The sequence below is a fragment of the Mobula hypostoma genome, chromosome 2 (genome assembly GCF_963921235.1).
Source record: "Mobula hypostoma chromosome 2, sMobHyp1.1, whole genome shotgun sequence".
In the NCBI taxonomy this organism is placed as follows: Eukaryota; Metazoa; Chordata; class Chondrichthyes; order Myliobatiformes; family Myliobatidae; genus Mobula; species Mobula hypostoma.
Genome location: NC_086098.1, coordinates 126,906,928 through 126,930,091, shown reverse-complemented (window position 1 = coordinate 126,930,091; position 23,164 = coordinate 126,906,928). Strand labels below are relative to the sequence as shown.

Sequence of the window (23,164 nt, the reverse complement as noted above, 5' to 3'; positions counted from 1 at the left end):
GATGAAGGTTAAATTTGTTACAATCCATTACCCTACTTTAGAGACTTGATGCTTGAAGGTCGGGATGGGAGTGGGGGTTGGGTGGTGATGGAGTGGCAAAACTGGTGACTGCAGTTGATTAAATCAACTGAGATGTAGTGATGACAAAGGAATTGTATTAGTACTGTATTGTATTGGAACTGTAGTTCTAGACTACAGTTGTGGCAGAGTGACTTTGGGGTGGGTGACTGCTCTGTCCACCATTGCATGATGATCTCACCCATCTGAGGTGCAGTACTTAACAAACTCCAGTCCCTTGCAAATGGCCAGCCTCCTTAGATTTCTTTCTCTCAGTGGGTGGATGAAGGTTAAATTTGTTACAATCCATTACCCTACTTTAGAGACTTGATGCTTGAAGGTCGGGATGGGAGTGGGGGTTGGGTGGTGCTGGAAGATAGTGCCAGTGAAACACTGCCACGTTCTGTGGGACTACGTACACTACTAAATATACCTCTTTGTCTGTAAAGAAATGAACCTCAGAGTTGTATATAGTGGCAAATATGTACTTTGAAATAAATTTACCTTGATCATTTTTACTTTGAAAGCTTTTTTTGGGTGTACCACAGAAAGAAGACGTTATGTCCATCGATTAAATGCTGGCTTTTAGAGCAATCCCGGTAGTCCCGTTACTCCTTTCCCTTGCAGCAAGCTACTCTCTTTCACATGCTTCAAAGTTCAAAGTAGACTTATTATCAAAGTGCATAGACTTATTGCCTCTTATGCCATTGGTGTTTAGGGCAGCAATGAAGGTCCTCTACCTGTGGCAGTCATCAGGGCTTCCATCATGTCACAAGCTTCCTTTCAGCTTTCACTGCTGTCATTCATGCAAGTCCCTGGTGGAGACTCAGGAATACCATCACACTCAGACGTTGAAGGATTCTTCATTGCTGTTTCTGTAACAATTTTGTTTTACCAGTCAGTGTTGTTAGCCCTGAGCTGAACCCCGAACCTGGAGGACTGGTGGACCACTCTTAGTCTGGCCTCTACCCTTTGATCTGTTTGGCATGGGTGACCCTACCAAGAGCCAAAGCATAAAGCCCTGACTCCAGCCAATATACTCTCTGGGCCACTGAGGCACGCAAGTCTCCAATCCCTATGACAAGGCTGTGGTCCTCTTGGAGGATCAAAAAATGTATATAATTTTAAATTTATATTGACCCTCCAAGAGGACCACAACCTTGTCATGAGGTTTGTCAAAGACCCATGTCACTGGCACTGTGCATCAGCAAGATTATCTGCTCTGCACCATCTGCAGGGTGAATGACAATGATAGTGTCGCAGTGGAAGAGGGACTGGGATATGTGGATGGAGCATCTGTGCCTGCTAGGAGGAGTGTATTCTGATTTGTGAAATTATAAAAAAGAATTTAGAATATAATGTTACAGTCACAGAGAACGTGCAGAAAGACATAGTCTAGTGCTCTTTACACAATAGATTGGGAGATCAAGAAATCATCTTCATTTTATGAGAAGTTGAGGTCTGTTCAAAAGTCTGGTAATGGCAGCATTGAAGCTATTCTGGAGTCTGTTCTTGCTTATGAGCTTTCATATCTTCTGAGGGGAGAGTTGAGCCTTGTTTCTCAGTTTACTCATGAGCAACACAAACAAGCTTATGAGTGAAAAAAGACTGTGCTTTCCTGGCGTATATGATAAATACACTCTTCTCAGGCTTCAAGCTGGGTACAGGTATGATCCCTGAAGAAGATGGGAGAGTTTGTCACTGAGGTGTCGGTTATAATCAATACCTGTACCCAGCTTGAAGCCCGAGAAGAGTTTATTTGACTCTGAATGTTGCAGAGAAAAGTATTCAGAGCTAGAGTCAAAATAGATGGATGGAGTTAAAGCAGAGAGGAGGTGTGATAGAAATTAGTGGCGGATCATTCTTCAAGTGATCAATTGCCTTGGGCTTAGACAAGGAGTCCATCCCACAGTATGTGTTGGGGGGGGGGGTTGAGTCATGTCTGTCCTTACTCAGGCCCTGGACTACAAGCAATTGATCGCAACCCCTTTGGAACAATGATCTTGCATGATAGGTGCTGGTGGGAATTTGCTGGTAGCCACACTGACACACAGCCATATCGGCGACTGTGCAGGCATTTCCTCAGTAGGAAGTCACCCTATTGCCACGCCAGGCATCTTTTCAGCCCATTTTGTGAATTCTTGTCAACCCAAGAAAGGGTAAATCCAAGCCCAAGGCACAGTGCACTGATAGAATTCACTTCCATTGTTCCCTTGACCTCAGCTTCACAAATTATATTATTGAGTGGTTTCAATACGGAATAAGCCCATTCAACACATCAAGTCCTTACTGACAATGCAAGGGCAATATGATGCCCCACTTCCTCCACCTGCTCTGTACTACCTTGTATGTTCTTCCCTTCAAGCTCCCTATTGCCTGTGATGCTGCTGCAAGTAAGTTTTTCATTGTACTTCTACATGTGCAAATGATTTGAATAAACTCAACGATTTAACACTACATTCAAATCTTCCTCCATTCCTGACTCTCTTAGCGTGTGGAGAAAGAATCATTACCCGTGCATCACTATTAGAAACTACCATTCTTCTGAAATGCAATCGCCATTTTAATATGGGAAACCCTGCAATTTTTGTCTTCCAGAGTGACCTGACCAGAGACATTAGCACCTCTGTGCTCTATGTAAACAACAAGCCTCACATGGTGACATTGGATTACACTGTTCATGTCCCAAATAAGGAGCAGGAAAAGCAGGTAGACGTGAGGTAGGAATGTGCAGGGGAACAGGAGTGGATAATAAACATTAAAATTCAGTTTTGAGAATGCACGTCATATTAATCCAATGATATGCTGCAGTTCAGCATTCTTTTCTATTCTTGGCTCACTGATCAATGGACAATTCTTGGTTTGCATGTCATATTTTCACTGAGAGTGAAGCATGTCTATTGGCTCGCAGAAACTTTGCAGAAAGTCAATGATGTATCTGTCTGTGAAACTAACGGAAGACTGAGTGAAAGATTGAGCTCTTTATTTCTCCCTGCATCCAATGCCAACATTCAGTGCTTTGGCTGGCTCCTAAATGACACTGATGCAATTTTCCTCCCCGCTGCCCCTCACCGTTTTACCTCGGAGGTGATCAGTTTAAGGTCTGCACTCCACCCCTCTGCCAGGCCTCAGGACTGCTATAGTTGGCGTCTTGCCCAGAGCCTGAATGAGAATGGACAAACAACCAGTGACTGATCATCTCTCCATCCTTTCTGTTCTTGATGCATGATGGATTCCATACCTTTGGTGGTGGTACCTCCTTCAACCTGATTGCAATTCCGTTGTATCTGCCTGGCCTCCACCTTAACTTCACTGCTGTGACTGGTTAACTCAAAGCTTTTTTGTGGTATCCATGGGCTGCTTGTTTACATTGGTGGGTAGGACAAGGCGTGAGTCATTAAACAAATATGTGACCAAAGACAAACAGCATTCACATGACGATAATGTTTGAAGCAAAACTGTATCAAAGGTGACACCACACATAATTCTTAAATATACACTCAGTGGCCATGTTATTAGGGACACTATAACAGCTGCTCATTAATGCAAATATTTAATCAGCCAATCATGTGGCAGCAACTCAATACATAAAAGCATGCCAATGTAGTCAGGAAGTTCAGTCGTTATTCAGACCAACCATCAAAATGGAGAAGAAATGTTATCCATCACATTGATGGTGCTATGATTGTTGGTGCCAGACAGGCTGGTTTGAGTATTTCAGAAACTGTTGATCTCCTGGCATTTCCATGAACAATAGTCTCGAGTTTACAGAAAATGGTGACTGGAAGACAACACTAATTGAAGTAACCATGTGTTACAATAACGTTGCGCAGACGAGCATCTCTGAGTGCACGGAGCATCAAACCGTGACATGGATGGGCTTCAGGAGAAGAACAGAATGGGTTCCACTGTTGTACTAATAAAGTGGCCACTAAGAGTATATATGGTACATTGCATTCTGTTTTCCTACAATAACAATTATTCTCATATTACTATTAGTAATATATGTGAAATTATACTAATAGCTAATTCTGTCCCAGTTCAGGTATTCACCATTCATAAATCAACAGGTGTTTAAACTATGTGCTCTGCAATAACAAACTGTCAACTAAATTAAACATCTGCCACTGTCTACATCTAACACTGATCCCAGTAGGTCACCTCCCTAGTAAATTTCATATAACTGATTGCACATATCTTGCTCTATAGTTTTTAAAAATGACTACACATAATTGTGGTTCACACATGTTCTTAATTGAAAGCCCCCAAACTTAGATATAGTAGTTAAGAACATGCATTGTTTCCAGCATATTCCCAAATGCTATCATCTGGATCTTTTCATCTCTAACTGCCAATGGGACATAACTGTCTTAACTCCACTACTCCCCTCACTTTCTCCAAACTCACCCCCTTTTGAATGCATTGTCCTCCACTCTTTCTGCACCAATCCCAGCCTCAGCATCAAACCTACGGTCAAGGGCAGACTGACCTCTACCTTGCAGAGGCTCCAGGACATCTCTTCTTCCTTGCCTCTTAAACAGGGCCCAAAGATCTCCCTCTTCCACTTCCAATGCCTTTGCTTCCCAACCCTGCACTGCCCAATTGTACCTTCTACTTAAGTTTCACAGATCAAACTTCCCCAGTAGGCACATTGCTTCTGTCTGCTCCTTTCATACCAAATGCATATTGACTCCATCTTGTCTCCCTTGATTTGGTCTCTGTCTACCCACATTTGTGACACTTCAGATATTCTTCATCACTTCAAAAACTTTCTGTTCCCTAGCCCCAACCGCTTCATTTTTACCATGAATGCCCAGTCCCTGTATAGTTCCATCCCCCATCGGGAAGGCCTCAGGCCTCTTTGCTTCTTTATGGATAACAGATTCAACCAGTTCCTCTCCACCACCATCCTCCATCTGGCAAAACTGGCACACCCTCAAAAGCTTCTCTTTTGGTTATTTCCAGTTTCTCCGGACCAAAGGTATAATCGTGGGCACTCACAAGGCCCCATCTAAACCTGCCTTTTTCGTTGGCTATGTTGAACAATGCATCTGCCAAGCCTACACTAGTAACACTCCCCAACACTTTCTCTGCTGCATTGACAACCGCATTGGTGCTATTTCCTGCCTGCCCTTCTGTGGAGCTCAACCCTACCCTCAAATTCACTTGGTGTATCTCTGACATTTTTTTGATCTCTTTGTCTCCATCTCAGGAGACACATTATCTGCTGTAATCTGCTACAAAACCCACTGACTCCACAGCTACCTCAGATACACCTCTTCCCATCATTCCCTTCTATGCAATGTAGCTCTCACTCACATAGCTTCTGTTCCCTCAATTCTACCCTTGCCAGACACAACAGGGCTGGAGTTCATCCAGTCTTCATTTAGCCCCCCCCACCCCAAGAACCTCCATATCTCACATGACTTTCTCTGCAACTTTCACCATCTCACACCAGCAAGTGTTTTCCTTCCCTTTCTGCTCTCCATAATTCACCTGCACGCTGATTCCGCCCCCCCCCCAGTCACTGCAACAACAGTTATACCTGCCCTTGCACCATCTCCCTCGGCATCTTTCAGGGTTGTAAATAATCATTTCGGGTGAAGCAGCACTGCACATCTGAATCCATCGGGGTCACTTATTGCATCTAGTCATTCCACCGCTGCCTTCTCTATGTCAGTGAGGCCCAGCACACATTGGAAGAATTGCTTTGTCGAGCATCTTGGCTTCATCTGCCATACGATGCAGAATCTCCTGGTGGCCAACCATTTCAACTCCTCTTCCAATTCCCACACTAACATGTTTACCCATGCCTTATTCTACTGCGAAAGTGACACTAGACACAGGTTAGAGCAACAGCACCTCATATTACGCCTTGGTAATCTCCAGACCAACAGCATGAACATCGATTTCTCTAACTTCCACTAATCTCACCCCTGTCCTATTTTCTCTATCCCCAGAACCCCCATCACTCGGTCTCTTTCCATCTCCTGCCCTCTTGATTTTTCATCCTCTATGCATTACTCCCATTGGTTTACCTTGTCACCTCCTTCCCTTTATTCTTTGGTCCACTGTCTTCGCCTATCAGATTCCATCTTCTTTAGCCCTTTGTCACTTCTACCTATCACCTCTTAGCTTCTTGCATCCTTCCTTTATCAGCCCTCACCTGCTAATTACTTCCTCACCTGATCCTCCTATCACCTGCCAACCCTGCTCCACCCCTTCTCTCCACCTTTTTAAAATTTCACCCCTTTCTTTCTGGGCCTGATGAAGGGTCTTGATCAGAAATGGTGACTGTCCATTTCCCCTCTATGAATGCTGTCTGATCAGCTCATTTCTTTCGGCTTTTTATTTGGTGCTCCTGGATAACGTTTTCCAATTGGAATTGAATATTGACTTGCATTTTGTTTTTTCATGGATGTTTGATTTATTTTTGCTGCTGTCTCTTTGAAGGTTAGAAATTCTTTGCCTATGCATTGCTCACACTTCAGCCACATTTGCTGTACTTTAGCCACAGTGTACTGAGCTAAAATCCATGGGTACTTTGACATCATTCATGGGATTGCTGGAATTACTGAATCACGTACACATTGCAGTCACTTTCCACAGTGCATACTACTAACTCGGTGGCTTTCAACTCCAATTAGTTATCATTCCTCTATAATGTTCCTCGTCTTTTTCTACCTGCCTAGGCTATCCAACCTGAAGTGTTTATCTGCCAGCCATGCCCAGCAGGAAGCTGCCTGTGGTTAAATGTCACTCACACTGTCTTCCAAACTCTGTCTGTCTTTGTATTAGTAATGACCACTGAACACAAGACCAGAAGTGTAGAAGTGCCCATTTGGCCCTTTTGAATGTTCTCCACCATTCAAACATGGTTGTTATTTTATTTTTCTCTCAGCTCTATTCTTCTGCCTTCTCCCTGTAATCTCTCACCCCCTTACCAAGGAAGAACCTATCAATGTCTACCTTAAAAACACCCAATGACTTGGCCTCTGCAGTTCATTGTGGCAATGAATTCTGCAAGTTCACCATTTTTTTTTTTTAAATACAGTGTACCAGTGTTGTCCATTGCTCTGTGTCCTAGTGGTCCCATCACACTAAATAATTTCATCTCAGTCTTCTAAGTTAAGTCAAGAGCATCTTTCCCTGACAACAGAGAAGTCCTCCTGTTCCAGTTCCACCAATGTGGACTCCCAGTGTTCCTCTGCATTCTGGACTCTCCTTTTGAGAGATTTTTGCAACTCAGGCTGGAGGAACAACAGCTTATATTCCATCTCGGTAGCCTCCAACCTGATGGCATGAATATTGATTTCTCAAACTTCCTGTAATGCCCCAGCCCCTTTCACTATTGCCCATCTCCTTTTCCCTGTCTCAACTTACCTGTTTGCCTGCCCATTGCCTCTCTGGTGATCCTCCCACCTTTTCTTCCATGGCCTTCTGTTCTATCCTATTAGACTCCCCCTTCTCCAGCCTTGAATCTCTTACCAATCAACTTCCCAGCTCTTTACTTCATCCCTCCTCCTCCCAGTTTCACCTATCACCTTGTGCTCCTCTCTTCTCTCCCCCCCCCCCCACCTTTTAAATCTACTACTCAGCTTCTTTTCTCCTGTCCTGCCGAAGGGTCTCGGCCTGAAACATCAACTATACTTTTTCCACAGATGCTACCTGGCCTGCTGAGTTCCTCCAGCATGTTGTGTGCTGTTCCTTTTGAGATGCCTACTTCATCCCTCACACTTGGACTTGGACTCAAACTCTGCCGTATAGTGTTGATTTCTTCAATTACTCACAAACCTGTGTTCTCCTTCTCTCCCTCAGCACCTTCCGGCTCTCCTACTACCCACACCGTGTAGATGCGTTCACCAAGCTCCTGAAGGATGCCTTCCATGGAAAATGCCAGCACACCCTGTACGGTGACTTTAAGCCTCACCCACCTGACCAAGGCAATGTTCCATGTTATTTCATCCATGTAGTGAAGAGGATCGGCTGAGTCAACAAAGACCACGGCTTCAAATCTGGGAAAGCTGGGACACAAAAAAAAAGCAAGGTTACAGAGCAAATAGCAACAGAAGAGGCAAATGCATGGAGGAACAATGGACAAATAAAATGTATTGGGGGGGGAAACTACAAAGATGATTACTGTAACAGGAAATAGCTTTGTGCCTTTAATTGACTTGATCATAGAAAGAAGACCTAATGTAATGATTCTGTAATTAGTAAAAGTTGTAATTTTATGTGTTGATATTGGTACTGCCCCAGTAATGGGCTGACAGGATGAAGTTTGTCATCAGAACACCAGCCACTTTTGCCTACTTATCAGGGGCCACACTCCCCACCCAATCAATCACCTTAACCTGGCAATAATAGGGGAGGTGTGGTAGGGTGGGCCTGACAATCTGAACCCATAAGCTATGGCTAGTACATTTGTCAGATATGGAGAACAGCTGCTTCAGCTTTTGTTCACAAGCTTGGTGTTGGGTGTGTATGATGTTGGGTGTGTTCCAAGAGCCGATTGATTGTGGAGTGCTCTCAGCAAGATGAGGGAGAGAAACAATTCCAACCTGTCTTATCAGAGCAACCCAGTGAACGAATGCCAATAGGCCTTCTCAATCTAGTCAGACAAAATCAAATTTTCTTCTCAGCACCTGACCGTTAAACAATTCCAGAGATTTCTTAACCCCCCCCCCCCGGTTAGACTCCAATAATCCAGTTATTTGGAAATCCTGATGGTTGGGCTCCTGGTTCATTCATTCATCTGGAATGTGATTGTGACTGGGGATGGGTGCAGCCGGGATTGAACTCTGAACGGTGGGCTGGGAGTGTGCCACCAGCTAATAGAGTGCTGAACGCCATGATTTGGATGTTTTAGATTTAGATTAGATTATGAGGACATGCAGTCCCCTTTTATTGTCATTTAGTAATTCCAAAAAGTTGGCAAATTTGTAGCTGGAGACAGGGTCCTGAGTTCTTGTAAACTTACTGCCCTCTTTAAACTCACCAACTGTGTAACATGGCCAAAAAAAGTGAGAGTACTACCAGGATTAATATCTAATATAACCATATAACGATTACAGCACGGAAACAGGCCATCTCGGCCCTTCTAGTCCGTGCTGAACTCTTACTCTCACCTAGATCCACCGACTTGCACACAGCCCATAATTCTCCATTCCTTTCCAGTCCATATAGCTATCCAGTTTTACTTTAAATGACAACATCGAACCTGCCTCAACCACTTCTGCTGGAAGCTTGTTCCACACAGCTACCACTCTCTGAATAAAGAAGTTCCCCTTCATGTTACCCTTAGAAACTTTTGCCTCCTAACTCTCAACTCATGTCCTCTTGTTTGAATCTCCCCCACTCTCTAATGGTCTTCAAAATCTGCTAGTCCACACCAACAAAGTCTAGAGTGTGCTCAATCATTTGAGTTTTACTCTCTGTGACCATGCTGAGCAAATATCTTACTGAGATTAGAGTTCAGTTAGTCCTTTGCCACTTTGGCTCACCACCTCCCATTAGATTTACATCTTTATTCTTTCTGTGTACAATCCTGGTTTAGTATTTTTCTCAGATCTGTTGAGATGCCTGCTGACCCTTTTTAACACACCTATTCCGATATCTGTCCCCCACTTTTCCTTCGCTACATCGACGACTGCATTGGTGCTGCTTCCTGCATGCTGAGCTCGTTGACTTCATTAACTTTGCCTCCAACTTTCACCCTGCCCTCAAGTTTACCTGGTCCATTTCCAATACCTCCCTCCCCTTTCTAGATCCTTCTGTCTCTATCTCTGGAGACAGCTTATCCACTGATGTCTACTATAAGCCTACTGACTCTCACAGCTATCAGTACTATTCCTCTTCCCACCCTGTCTCTTGCAAAAATGCTATCCCCTTCTCACAATTCCTCCATCTCTGCCACATCTGCTCTCAGGATGAGGCTTTTCATTCCAGGACAAGGGAGATGTCCTTTTTTTTAAAGAAAGGAGCTTCCCTTCCTCCACCATCAACTCTGCTCTCAAATGCATCTCCCCCATTTCACGCACATCTACTCTCACTCCATCCTCCCGCCATCCCACTAGGAATAGGGTTCCCCTGGTTCTCACCTACCACCCCACCAGCCTCCGGGTCCAACATATTATTCTCCGTAACTTCCGCCACCTCCAACAGGATCCCACCACTAAGCACATTTTTCCCTTCTCTTCTTCTCTTCCCCCCCCCCGTCTCTGCTTTCTGCAGGGTTTGCTCCCTACATGACTCCCTTGTCCATTCATTCTCCCCCCCCCCCCCACCATCCCTCCCCACTGATCTCCCTCCTGGCACTTATCCTTGTAAGTGGAACAAGTGCTAGACATGCCCTTACACTTCCTCCCTTACCACCATTCAGGGCCCCAGACAGTCCTTCCAGGTGAGGTGACACTTCACCTGTGAGTCGGCTGGGGTGATATACTGCATCCGGTGCTCCCGCTGTGGCCTTCTATATATTGGCGAGACCCGACACAGACTGGGAGATCGTTTTGTTGAACACCTACGCTCTGTCCGCTAGAGAAAGCAGGATCTCCCAGTGGCCACACATTTTAATTCCACATCCCATTCCCATTCTGATATGTCTATCCACAGCCTCCTCTACTGTAAAGATGAATCCACACTCAGGCTGGAGGAACAACACCTTATATTTCGTCTGGGTAGCCTCCAACCTGATGGCATAAACATTGACTTCTCTAACTTCCACTAATGCCCCACCTCCCCCTTGTACCCCTTCTGTTATTTTTTTTATATATACACATTCTTTCTCTGTCCTTTTTCTCCCTCAGTCCCTCTGACTATACCCCTTGCCCATCCTCTGGGTTTCTCCCCCCCCCCCCCTTTTCTTTCTCCTTGGACCTCCTGTCCCATGATCCTCTCGTATCCCCTTTTGCCTATCACCTGTCCAGCTCTTGGCTCCATCCCTCCCCCTCCTGTCTTCTCCTATCATTTTGGATCTCCCCTCCCCTCCCACTTTCAAATCTCTTACTAGCTCTTACTTCAGTTAGTCCTGACGAAGGGTCTCAGCCCGAAATGTCGACTGTACCTCTTCCTAGAGATGCTGCCTGGCCTGCTGTGTTCACCAGCAACTTTGATGTGTGTTGCTTCTTTTTAAATGGTGTTTCACCACTAGGTGGCAGTCTAATGCGGGACAACAGTGGAATTGGTACCTGGTTTATTATTGTCATATGCACTGGGGTACAGTGAGAAATCTTGTTTTGTATATTATCCATACAGATCATTGTCACACATAATTACATGGAAGCAGTAAGCAGAGAAATGGAATGCTGAATATATCAAACCAAGGTTCAACCTGGTCAGGGTTCTGAAACAGTGTTGCACTGCTTTCTTTGAACTGGTTATTGTTTGTGTGAGATGAACTGGAGAGATTGGTTTTTGAGTAATGTCACTGAAGATCGTAGGCTTGATTTATAGAATCTTGGAAGCTAATTGATATTAACTTTATGTTGTGGGTTCTCTGAAGTAGGAACCTGGTCCTGAACTCTGACTTGCATCCAGGTCTTTGTTGGGGATTGGCTGGCACAGTTGTTGATCAAAGCTGCCCTTGCCCTGTAAGCTGAATGCTGACAAATCTCTCCCAACCTGTCGTATATGCGGTTCCACCCCCTCCCCTCATTAACCATAGTGGGAAGAGGTTGTTTCCCCTGCACATTGGGGTGATAAACCACTTATGACAGTCACTGAATCTTTGGCACTGTGAGACTGGCTCCACCAGCTGCCCCACTTGGCAGAGGTTTGGGTTCAGTCCTGCCCTCTGGGGCAGACTCTGCAGAGTTTGCATGTCCTTCATGAATTTATAGAGAACTTGTGGGAAGCCTAAATTCCTCCTATTTCCCAAAGATCAGGATCAGAATTGGGTTTAATATCACTGGCATATGTTGTGAAATTTTTTTGTCTTTGCAGCAGCAGTACAATGTAATACATGGGGGAGAACATGAATTGCAGTAACTATGAATACTTTACATTAAATAAGTAGTACAAAATAGAAATAAAAAAGTGCTGCAATATTCATGGTTCAATGTCCATTCAGAAATCAGATGGCAGAGGGGAAGAAGCTGTTCCTATATCATTGAGTGTGTGCCTTCAGATTTCTACCTCCTTCCTGATGGTAGCAATGAGAACAAAGCATGACCTGGGTGATGGAGGCATCACTCCTTGAAGGTGTCCTGGATACTACAGAGGCTAGAGCCCATGACAGAGCTGACTAACTTTGCAACTTTCTGCAGCTTATTTTGATGTGGGGATTGGTAGGTTGATGGGCCACTGTAAGTTACCCCGACTGTGCAGGTGAGTGGCAAAATCTGAAGGGAGTTGATGAGAAATTGGGAACAATTACAGTTAATATGGGTGAATGGAATTTGTGTAAAGGGCATAAAAGTCAGCATGGTCAGCAAAGGGCCTGTTCCTGTACTGTGCAACTCAATGGTGGTGGTGGCATCCGTTAGTTTCGCAAGACCATGGATCTGCACCTGGAAGTTCTTGCTTCAGTCTTTATTAGAGCAGCATCTGTTGTGGCTGTAGAGGCCCAGATGGGAGTGACAGGCTTGGCTGCATCGACTGCGCTTGAAGGCGCTGTCCTCCGGTGCTATCTTGGTGCTGTTTTTCCGACAAGTGTGCTTTTCTTCAGCAGCAAGCCTCAGCTTCTCTTTAGACCTCTGCGTAGTTCTGTAACAAAATAGGGTTAATGCCAGATTAGTGCATTGGATGGTTGTTGGTGGGTATGGATTTGGAAGCCCAGGTGCTGTTTTCTGTGCAGTGTTTATGAGCACAGACTGGTTGTCAATGATACTAATAGTCTTCAGTAAGTAACCTGATGGCTGGACAGATCTTCAAACTTTCTTTGTTGTCAGACAGTACGTAGTGCAATGTAGAGATCTGCATGCTTCACCTGTGCAGCGGAGCGAATGCTCATACAGCTTTTGCATGAGGAGTTTGCCTCATAATAATTTTAATAGATAAGAAGAAAATTGGGAAGAATACACTCATTTTATAAGTTTTTATGATTTCCTTTTCTCTGAAGCAATCCTTAAGGCTGGGGATATAGATCCAAAGTAAGCAAGCAGAATAGATTTTCTGGATACCGGGTTGAGGTCATTTGAATTCTTACCAATATTCAGCCTTGACATATAGAAAGACACCTCATTTGGGCTGATTGCTCAGGGCTGCACTGTCAGGTTCTGTCTTCCAGTTGAGGAAACTACTGCTCTCAGCCAATGTAAGAGGAAGCTTAATGGAATTACCTGATAAAGAGCAATTTGTTTCCCATAGTGTTTTGGCCAATAATCATCCTTCAGCTGAACTGAAAAAGATGTTTTATCACATTGCTTTTATGTGGGGCTGTAAGTGACTGGATTTGTTGATGACATTTGATTGTGCTTAAGAAGTGCTTTGTGATGTGCTGGAAACTACTGATATAACTGTGAAGACAAAGGGAGAACTTTCAACTTTAACAATAATCAGGACCTGGATCTCATTGGCATGAGATGCATCCCCAGTAAGCTGTGAGCTGGTTGACCTATCTTCCAACTCAAGTCCCCTCTCCTAAACAACCCACCTCTAACCTCTACTGAGATGTGCTGAGGGGAACAAGGGCTTTTTGGCCTCCACATTGTGCTATTGAATTTGTTTACGATATCCCTCATCCAGAGGGTTGTGCTGATCACTGGGGAAGGTGGGGAGGAGGTCTGAGTGGAGCAACTGGACCAGTAAAGAGTGATTGGGATGAACAGATTGATTCTGTGTTACATTATTCCATGTGCTTCAATGCAATAAAGTGCTCTGTAATGTAATTTCCTCTTTACATTGACATGTATCAATGCATCCAGAAAATGATGGGCTGAAGCACTCCCCTCCCCCACAGTATTTGCTGTGATGGATTGCACTAGCTATCTAAAGCACCAGGTTAAATAACACCAGATGACATTTTTAAGGTGTTGCTTCCTCAATTTTTTTCGTAGTTTGTCATGGACTGCTTGAAGCTGAACATAAATATAAATTCAGACTACTTGTATCATGTAGGAATTTGGAGAAACAAAAAATTAACTTTTATTGAATATAATGCATTTAGTTGCATAACAGTGCTGATTGCAACTGTTCAACTAATGTAAATAAGTTTTGATGATTTTCATTTGTACTGAGTGTCTGAGGCTTCTTGAGCATAAAACATTAATCAGCCAGCATTGATGCATTCCAGTTGTCCTGATACCGTTTCTCCATGATCGCAATGTCCTGGTGAAAACTTTCACCATGCTTGTCACTGACAGCGCCAAGATTTGTAGGGAAGAAGTCTAAGTGGGAATGCAGAAATAAATCTTTAGTGGCATGTTTGCACTTCATGATTTTTGTAAGCTTGTAGCTGCATTCAGTTTGATGCTCTGTAGTTCCCAAGAAAATTTTCAACACCATCCTTCAATGTCTTTCAAGTGATTTTTCTCTAGTCCCACCAGAAGTTCTTTGAATTGCCTGTCATTAATGACCTGTTTGATTTGTGGACCAGCAAAATTGTCTTCCTTAATCTTGACATCAGTTATTCTGACTTCAATTATGAATTAAAATAACAATTTTACATGTAGCTTTTTTTTAAAAGGTGCATGACAGGAAAATATCATGATTTTCATGATTAGCAGCCCAAAATTCATAGATACACCCAAAAGTATTGAGGAAGCAAAATCTTTGTTGTCCAGTGTAATTGAACTAAATTCACAGAGCAGCTTAATCCCAATACGATCTTTGTCCTTTCCATTCATCCATCTCTATACTGTGTTGCAACTGAGTCATTATTCCATGATATGACTTATGGTTCCGGGAAGATGAGGCTGTCTATTCCAGAACACCTTAGAACCTCCTTCAAACAATGGGGTTTCCCTTCCACCACCACTATCTGCCCTACCCACATCTCCTCCATTTCCTGCACATCTGTCCTCACTCCATCCTCCTGCCCCTGTAACAAAGATACGTCTCCCTTGTCCTTGCCCATCACCCCACGAGCCTCTGTATCCAAGGCACCATCTCTGTAACCCCCACCATCTTCAGCAGGATTGTACAGCTAAACACATCTTTCTTCCACCACTCCCCACTCTCTGGTTTCTGCAGGGATCACTGTCTCTATGTCTCCCTTGTCCAGTTGCTCCTCCCCACTGATCATCCTCCTGGCACCTATTGTGCAACACCTGCCCAGCACCTCCCTCACTGCCATTCAGGGGTGCAAACAGCCCTTCCTGGTGAGGCAACACTTTACCTGAAAGTCTGTTTGGGTCATCTACTCTATCCAGTGCTCCTGGTGTGGCCTCCCTACATCGGACGACCTCATGTGGACCGCTGGTCATTTTGAACACCTTTGTTCTATCTGCTACAAAAGGTGGGCCACCCATATTAGTTTGATTTTCTGTTGGTCCATAGCCTCCACTATGGTCACGATGAGGCCACACTCAGATTGGAGGAGTAACACTTCATATTTGTGGGTACCCACCAAACCAATGGCATGAACATTGATTTCTCTAACAGCTCTGGTATTTTCCCCCTTCCCCTCTCCCTTTCTACATTTCTATATTTCCCCTTCTGGTTCCCCTCTTAGCCCTTTGTTTCTCAGCGCCCATCACCTCCCTCTGGTGTCCCCTCCTCCTTCCCTTCTTCTCCTGGTCCACTGTCCTATCAGAGATTCCTCCTTCAGCTCTTTACCCCCTCCATCTTTCACCTCCCAGCTGAGCTCCTTACATCATCCACCCTCCCCCATCCGCCCACCTTCCCTCTTACCTGGTTTCAATTATCACTGATCAGCTTGTTCTCTTTCACCTCCCTCCAGTCATGGTTACAGGAGCAGAACCCTGTTGTAACCTGAAGAGGACTAGTAACCATAGAATATAATGAAGGAAGCTTCATAAAGGAGTCTATTAAAATTGCTGTGCTATACTGAAAAGTTTATCCATGTCTATCATTTAATACTGGCACTCTTCAGGAGGCATCTGTCTAGGCCTGTGAAGGCAGAAACTAGGGCTGTACATTGTACACTGTCCTGCACAACCAGAGATGTGGGTTCAATCCTGATCTCAGGTGCTGTCTGTGTGGAGTTTGTATATACTTCCTGCGACAATGTGGGCTATCTGCAGGTGCTACGATTTCTTGGTTGGTTACTAGAGCACTTTAAATTACCATGAGTGTGTAGGTAGCTGGTAGAAATTGGGGTTGAGAGGAATATTAGGAGAATAAAAATTGAGATTACTGAGGGATAAGTAGTCAGTGTGGATGTTGTGGGCTGTGTGGCTATTTTCCATGCTGTACCTCTATGAGAACGTCAGAGTAAAAGTTTGGGGGAACAGCAGAGCCTTGAGGAGCCACGTTTCAACAGGCTCCTTATGGTCAGGTACAATAGTCGATGATTATGAAACTCAAAATAACCACAGTTATTGGAAATCTGTGATAAGACAGAAAGTGTTGGAACTACTCAGCAGTTCCGGCAGCAGAGACTCATGGCACTACACAGCACAGTAGCCAGACCTTCATTCCAACTGGTCCATGCTCAGAAAGATGCACCATCCAAGCTCATTCCATTAGACAGCATTTGGCCAATAACCTTCTGAACCTTTCCTATCCAGGAACATGTCTCTCTTTTAAAAGTTGTTTCTGTGTCTGCCTCAAACACTTCCCCTGGCAGCATCTATTAATTTATTTCTATTATAAGTAACCATTTAATGATACAGAAGGTGGAAATTCAATTCATTGTAACAATTTGCTGGAGGAACTCAGCAAGCTGAGCAGCATCTCTGGGGGGAAAGGAATTGTCAGCATTTTGGGTTAAAACTCTATATGAGGTCTAAGGGTAGAGAGGAAAGATAGATAATATTACTAGTAGACACAGACCAGTGGACCTTTGGCTTCAACCTAGAAGAATAACTCCCACTCCTATCTCGGTGACAAATACTGCTCTACCTGCAGAGCTTTGCTCTAGGTCTGCATTATCTTGTGTCTCAGTTTGATTCTTTGTGCCAATGCAATATGAGAGGGTGTAATTGGAGAAGCCACACGGAGCAGATTCCATTCATTGACATCTCGACCAATTCAATTTAATCCAATTACTGTGCACGGACAACCACACAACCCCTCATTGTTAAGCACAGGTGATGGTAGCAAATGCTAATATTTATTATTCAAGTATTCCCCCCCCCCAACCTCCACCTTCCTTTCCAGTCCTGAGGAAAGGTCTCAGCCTGAAATGTCTGCTGTTTACTCTTCCATAGATGCTGCCTGCCGTATTGAGTTCCTCCAGCATTTTGCTTTGGACTTCCAGCATATGTAGATTTTCTCATGATTGTAGCAAAAGTATACTAGCTTTTGTTTTTCAGAGACTCACTCCAATGCCCCGTGTTGGTGACATTTTCCACACTAAGATTAGTGTGAGGAACTGATCATAGTGAGCATCAGAGATGTGCACAGTCACGTTCACAGTTGAGATTAACCAGCATGCACTTTCAGTGAAGATTAGTAATGAACAAGGTGTCAAAGTGCACCATTTCCATGGTTGTTTTGAATTGTTACATTATTGAATCAGGAACAACAAGACAGAAGTTGACCGTTCACTCCCTGCTCTGGAAGCTGGTGCATGATTGATATTTTCCAGAACTCTATTGATCTGTCATCCTTCAATGTTCCTCATCCAACAAAGTTCCATTCTTGAATTTGTTTGAAAGAAAAAGATCCAGCCCTTTGAGGTGAGTTCAGGGTTTCCAGTACTCTTTTTGTGGGGGGACACAAGAGACTGCATAATTTGGAACTTAAAACTGAATAATAAACTGCTGGAGAAGCCTTGGTGGGTCAAGCAGCATCTTTGGCAGGAAACCAATAGTCAACATCTCTTTCAGGACCTTTCTTTAATCCAGATGTTTTTTTTTAGAGATACAGCACAGAATAGCCTCTTCTGGCCCTTTGAGCCTCACTACCCAGCAACCCCTGACAACACCAATCCTAACTAATTACAGGAAAATTTACAATAACCTACCTGATCTGCTTTGGACTGTGGGAGAAAACTCATGCATTCCACACTGACTCCTTACAATGGGTGCAGGGATTGAACTCTGACATCCCAAGCTGTAAAAGTGTTGTGCTAACCTCTACACTATTTTGCAAACAAAATTGCTGTATTGACTTTCCATTTAACTCTGTAAAATTAGCCCTGCTGCCTTCAGTCCTAAGAGAGAAGCACTTGCAGACTGGAAGTGGAGCACAGATGGCATGACCTTGGAGTTCTTCTACATCCATTTCTGTTTAAGTTGATCATTTTAATTCATTCTACTCATTAGGTCATTGATCATTAGCACCTATTTGTTATCTTTGTTTAATCATGCACTGGGCTATATACCTGCAAAGCAATTAAGTTTTTATTTCAAAAGTAGTCTATTACTTAATATTATTTTCTTTAGTGGAGAACAAAAATTTCTCTAACATTTAATTTTTGATAAATGAATATTTGGAAATCTAACATTTGCTCTTTTCTACTGACACACAAATGCAAAAGGCAAAATAAAAATCTAGAACAAAACATAGATTAAACAGCTGGGGTGTTTAATCACAGATGTGGACTGACATGCAGAATATTTCCAGCAGTATGTTTTTGATTTAGATTTCAAGTATCTGCAAGTGGTATCCATGTGAAACCCATTGCTTGTTTCAGCAGTTGCATGTTACAATGTAGCTAGAATGGACTACTGAACAGGTTGTTGTGGACAGGCTACTTTGTATTCCAAGCATCTTGCAAGAAAGGCCAATAGATCATGTACTTTCCTAAGTGTCCACCGAGCCAACTGTGAGACCCGTTGTGAACAGAGACCAGTTCCGTTTCTGAGTAAGAATCAACCCAGAGACCGAGTGTAGTGGTGCATCACCCTCTTTATTTCACTGTGAGAATACATTCCCAGCAGGTTGGAAAGCAGAAGACAGACAAAGCCTCAGAAGACAAATGTTTACCAGATCCCCAAGAACAGGAACAAAGGCCCATGAACAGACTCCTCCAGTCAATGAGGTGTTTGGCCTTCAGCATCCAGTGTATCACCCTTCTATATTCCAGAGGACAGGACATTGCATGTGTTCCTGGATACTGGTTACTCTTTTTTTAAAACTGTTTTTGAGCAGTCTGATCATGGCTATTGATGCAAAAATTTGGATCCTTGAAATTGCAACATTTCCTTTTGTATTTTAGAGACTAACAAGCTCATAGTGAGGTCTACAGTCCAGATCTGTTCCTCTCCGGGGTTTCATCCACCACATCCCAAGTGCTCTGTGCACCCATCATTTAACAGAAAGTCAGCGCTTTCCACATCATCTTTATCTGTTCTGCTCCGTGTGATTGAGGTAAACACACATTTTATCATACAACACTCGTGGGTCTGACTAGAATCTGTACTAGTGCAAAGATTGAGTGCGCTGTAACAATATCTGAGAACTATCACAATCTTAGACTGTGCACAAATTGTTTAGAGCAGGATTAGAGGAAAGGGGTGATTCCGTGAGTGATTATTCCCTGTCTCCCAGAAGCCCACACACATGTACAACTGAGTTAACTGTAAATGTAAAATAAAAAAACATTGAATGGGCAAGGAAACCTCACATTGATACTAATTTCACTGGTAATCGTGAGTGATTTGTGAGCTCCCAGCATTGCAGGCTTTTGGTTCATTGGTTGGATGGTAGGAACTGGTAACCACCACTAGAGGGTTGTGTTTATACCCAGAACTCTGGCGATTCTCAAAATCTCAAAAGTTGCATTCAGACAGAGTTAAATCCAATGTGTGTAAATCACTCTGGAGCTTGGTTTAATCAATAATGATACCACAGATATGTTATTGCAAGTGAGAGAATGTATAAAATTAGGAGCAGAGTTTAGCACATCTCTCTGTTTCATAACGGTAAATGTAACAGGTTGTCTAGGAAAGAAATTCTGTTTCATTTCTGAGAAATCCAAGTAGCACAAGCCCACAAGTGTTGTACCATAAGATGCAAACACCACTGCTGTCAAATGGACATCGGTTATTTTCCAACTCCATTTGAATTCATTGACAAGTTGCTCGTAGCTATTGTCTGACCTCTCAAATATGCTGTGACAAATTGGAATAAATTTTAAACAATTTTAATGTTAACTTTACTAAAGAACACTCTTCAAATCTCTCAGGTTGAAAGGGAGCTCCTTTCATCACCCCTGCTGGGCTTAGAACACAGACAACCCCAGACACTGAAAAACAAAGGCTGCTTCACATTGGGAGGCTCTGAATTCACATTTCACTCTCTGTCCTTTTTTACATCTACCCTCATCATCCTCCTCTTGGACAAATGAACTTCATGGTTACAACATTCACGGCCTCCCTCCTGTGTGTGACCTCTGCCCTCTGTTTGGAATTTACTAAGTGTAGGACTCATGTCAGGAATCCTTTGCACATGTTCTTCATAGAGTCGGCACCCAATCTCCGTTTGGTTGCTGCAGTGCAGTGGAGACCATATAGTCAACACTGAATGTAATACTCTAGATTGGGAGACGTGCAAGTGAATTACTGCCGTATGTGGAAAGGCTGTTTGGGTCCTTGGGTGGTGGGAAGGGATGAGTTGAAAGGACATCTGTTGCACCTCCTGCAGTAGCTTGGGGAAGTGCCAGACATAGGCAGCAATTGCCTGGGACAAGAGGTCTGATCAACTAGCTCAGAATGGAGAAATCCCTTCAAACTACTGAAGGAGACAATGAGGGAACATTGGTTGGTTGTTGAATCTTGATGGAGCTAATGGAAACTGGGAACAATGATAGATTGAAAGTGGAGAAAAACTGTAGGAAACACTGTAGGAAAGATATAATGAAGATGGAGAGGGCGTAAAGGATGTTCACCAGGATGTTGCCTGGGATTAGTGTTCAATTACGAGGGGAGCTGAAAAGTCTTGGTCTGTTTTCCCTTGGAGGGACAATGTTTACACTGTCTGAGAGAACTGTGGGTGCTGAGTCACTGACGGCATTCAAGAAATATCTGGTCAAGCACTGCAATTGCTCAGACATATAACATATAACCATATAACAATTACAGCACGGAAACAGGCCATCTCGGCCCTTCTAGTCCATGCCAAACCCTCACTCTCACCTAGTCCCACCGACCTGCAGTAAGCCCATAACCCTCCATTCCTTTCCTGTCCATATATCTATCTAATTTAACTTCAAACGACAACATCGAACCTGCCTTAACCACTTCTGCTGTAAGCTCATTCCACACAGCTACCAATCTCTGAGTGAAGAAGTTTCCCCTCATGTTACCCCTAAACTTTTGCCCTTTAACTCTCAACTCATGTCCTCTTGTTGGAATCTACCCCACTCTCAATGGAAAAAGCCTATCCACGTCAACTCTATCTATCCCCGTCATAATTTTAAATATCTCTATCAAGTCCCACCTCAACCTTCCACGCTCCAAAGAATAAAGACCTAACTTGTTCAACCTTTCTCTATAACTTAGGAGATGAAACGCAGGCAACATTTTAGTAAATCTACTCTGTACTCTCTCAATTTTATTGACATCTTTCCTATAATTCGGTGACCAGAACTGTACACAATACTCCAAATTTGGCCTCACCAATGCCTTGTACAATTTCAGCATTACATCCCAACTCCTATACTCAATGCTCTGAGTTATAAAGGCCAGCATACCAAAAGCTTTCTTCACCACCCTATCCACATGAGATTCCACCTTCAGGGAACTATGCACCATTATTCCCAGATCCCTCTGTTCTACTGCATTCTTCAATGCCCTACCATTTACCATGTATGTCCTATTTTGATTAGACCTACCAAAATGTAGCACCTCACATTTTTCAGCATTAAACTCCATCTGCCATCTTTCAGCCCACTCATCTAACTGGCCTAAATCTCTCTGCAAGCTTTGAAAACCTATTTCATTATCCACACCACCACCTATCTTAGTATCATCTGCATACTTACAAATCCAATTTATCACCCCATCATCCAGATCATTAATATATATGACAAACAACATTGGACCCAGTACAGATCCCTGAGGCACACCGCTAAACACCGTCCTCCAATATGACAAACAGTTATCCACCACTACTTTCTGGCATCTCCCATCCAGCCACTGCTGAATCCATCTTACAACTTCAATGTTAATGCTTAATGATTGAACCTTCCTAACCAAACTTCTGTGTGGAACCTTGTCAAAGGCCTTACCGAAGTCCATATAGACAACATCCATGCTTTACCCTCGTCAGCTTTCCTAGTAACCTCATCAAAAAATTCAATAAGATTTGTCAAACATGACCTTCCACGTACAAATCCATGTTGACTGTTCCTAATCAGACCCTGTCTATCCAGATAATTATATATACCATCTCTAAGAATACTTTCCATCAATTTACCCACCACTGATGTAAAACTCACAGGCGGATAATTGCTCGGTTTACTCTTAGAACCCTTTTTAAACAATGGAACCATATGAGCAATACGTTAATCCTCTGGCACCATCCCTGTTTCCAATGACATTTGAAATATTTCTGTCAGAGTCCCTGGTATTTCCACACTAACTTCCCTCAAGGTCCTAGGGAATATCCTGTCCGGACCCAGAGACTTATCCACTTTTATATTCCTTAAAAGCGCCAGTACTTCCTCTTCTTTAATCGTCATACTTTCCATAACTACCCTTCTTGTTTCCTTTACCTTACACAATTCAATATCCTTCTCCTTAGTGAATACTGAAGAAAAGAAATTGTTCAAAATCTCTTTTGGCTCCGCACATAGACGGCCACTCTAATTCTCTAAGGGACCAATTTTATCCCTCAATATCCTTTTGCTATTAATATAACTGTAGAAACCCTTAGGGTTTATTTTCACCTTACTTGCCAAAGCAGCCTTGTATCTTCTTTTAGCTTTTCTAATTTCTTTCTTAAGATTCTTTTTACATTCTTTATATTCCTCGACAGAGGGGAGAGTATCCTTGTTCAGTGAGGGACAGAGGGAAGAGTAATGTTATTCAGTGGGGGACAGAGCGGAGAGTGATGTTGTTCAGTGAGGGCCACAAGGGAGAGTACGTTGTTCAGT

General features: G+C 43.4%; 1 protein-coding gene across 3 annotated transcripts in view; it reads left to right on the top strand.

Annotated features, from left to right (window-relative positions):
* The window catches only part of gnmt (glycine N-methyltransferase), a 51,607-nt gene extending 33,163 nt beyond the window's left edge, over positions 1–18,444 (top strand). Inside the window, exons 5-6 of one of the 3 annotated variants that reach the window (XM_063040638.1) lie at positions 2,656–2,766; positions 7,876–18,444. In XM_063040638.1, coding sequence (XP_062896708.1) covers positions 2,656–2,766; positions 7,876–7,974 — 210 coding nt within the window. In that variant the 3' untranslated portion in view covers positions 7,975–18,444. Of the gene's footprint in view, positions 1–2,655; positions 2,778–7,875 lie in introns of all 3 variants that reach the window. The other 2 variants (XM_063040639.1, XM_063040637.1) reach the window with 2 other exon arrangements.
* The last annotated feature ends 4,720 nt before the right edge of the window (positions 18,445–23,164 follow it).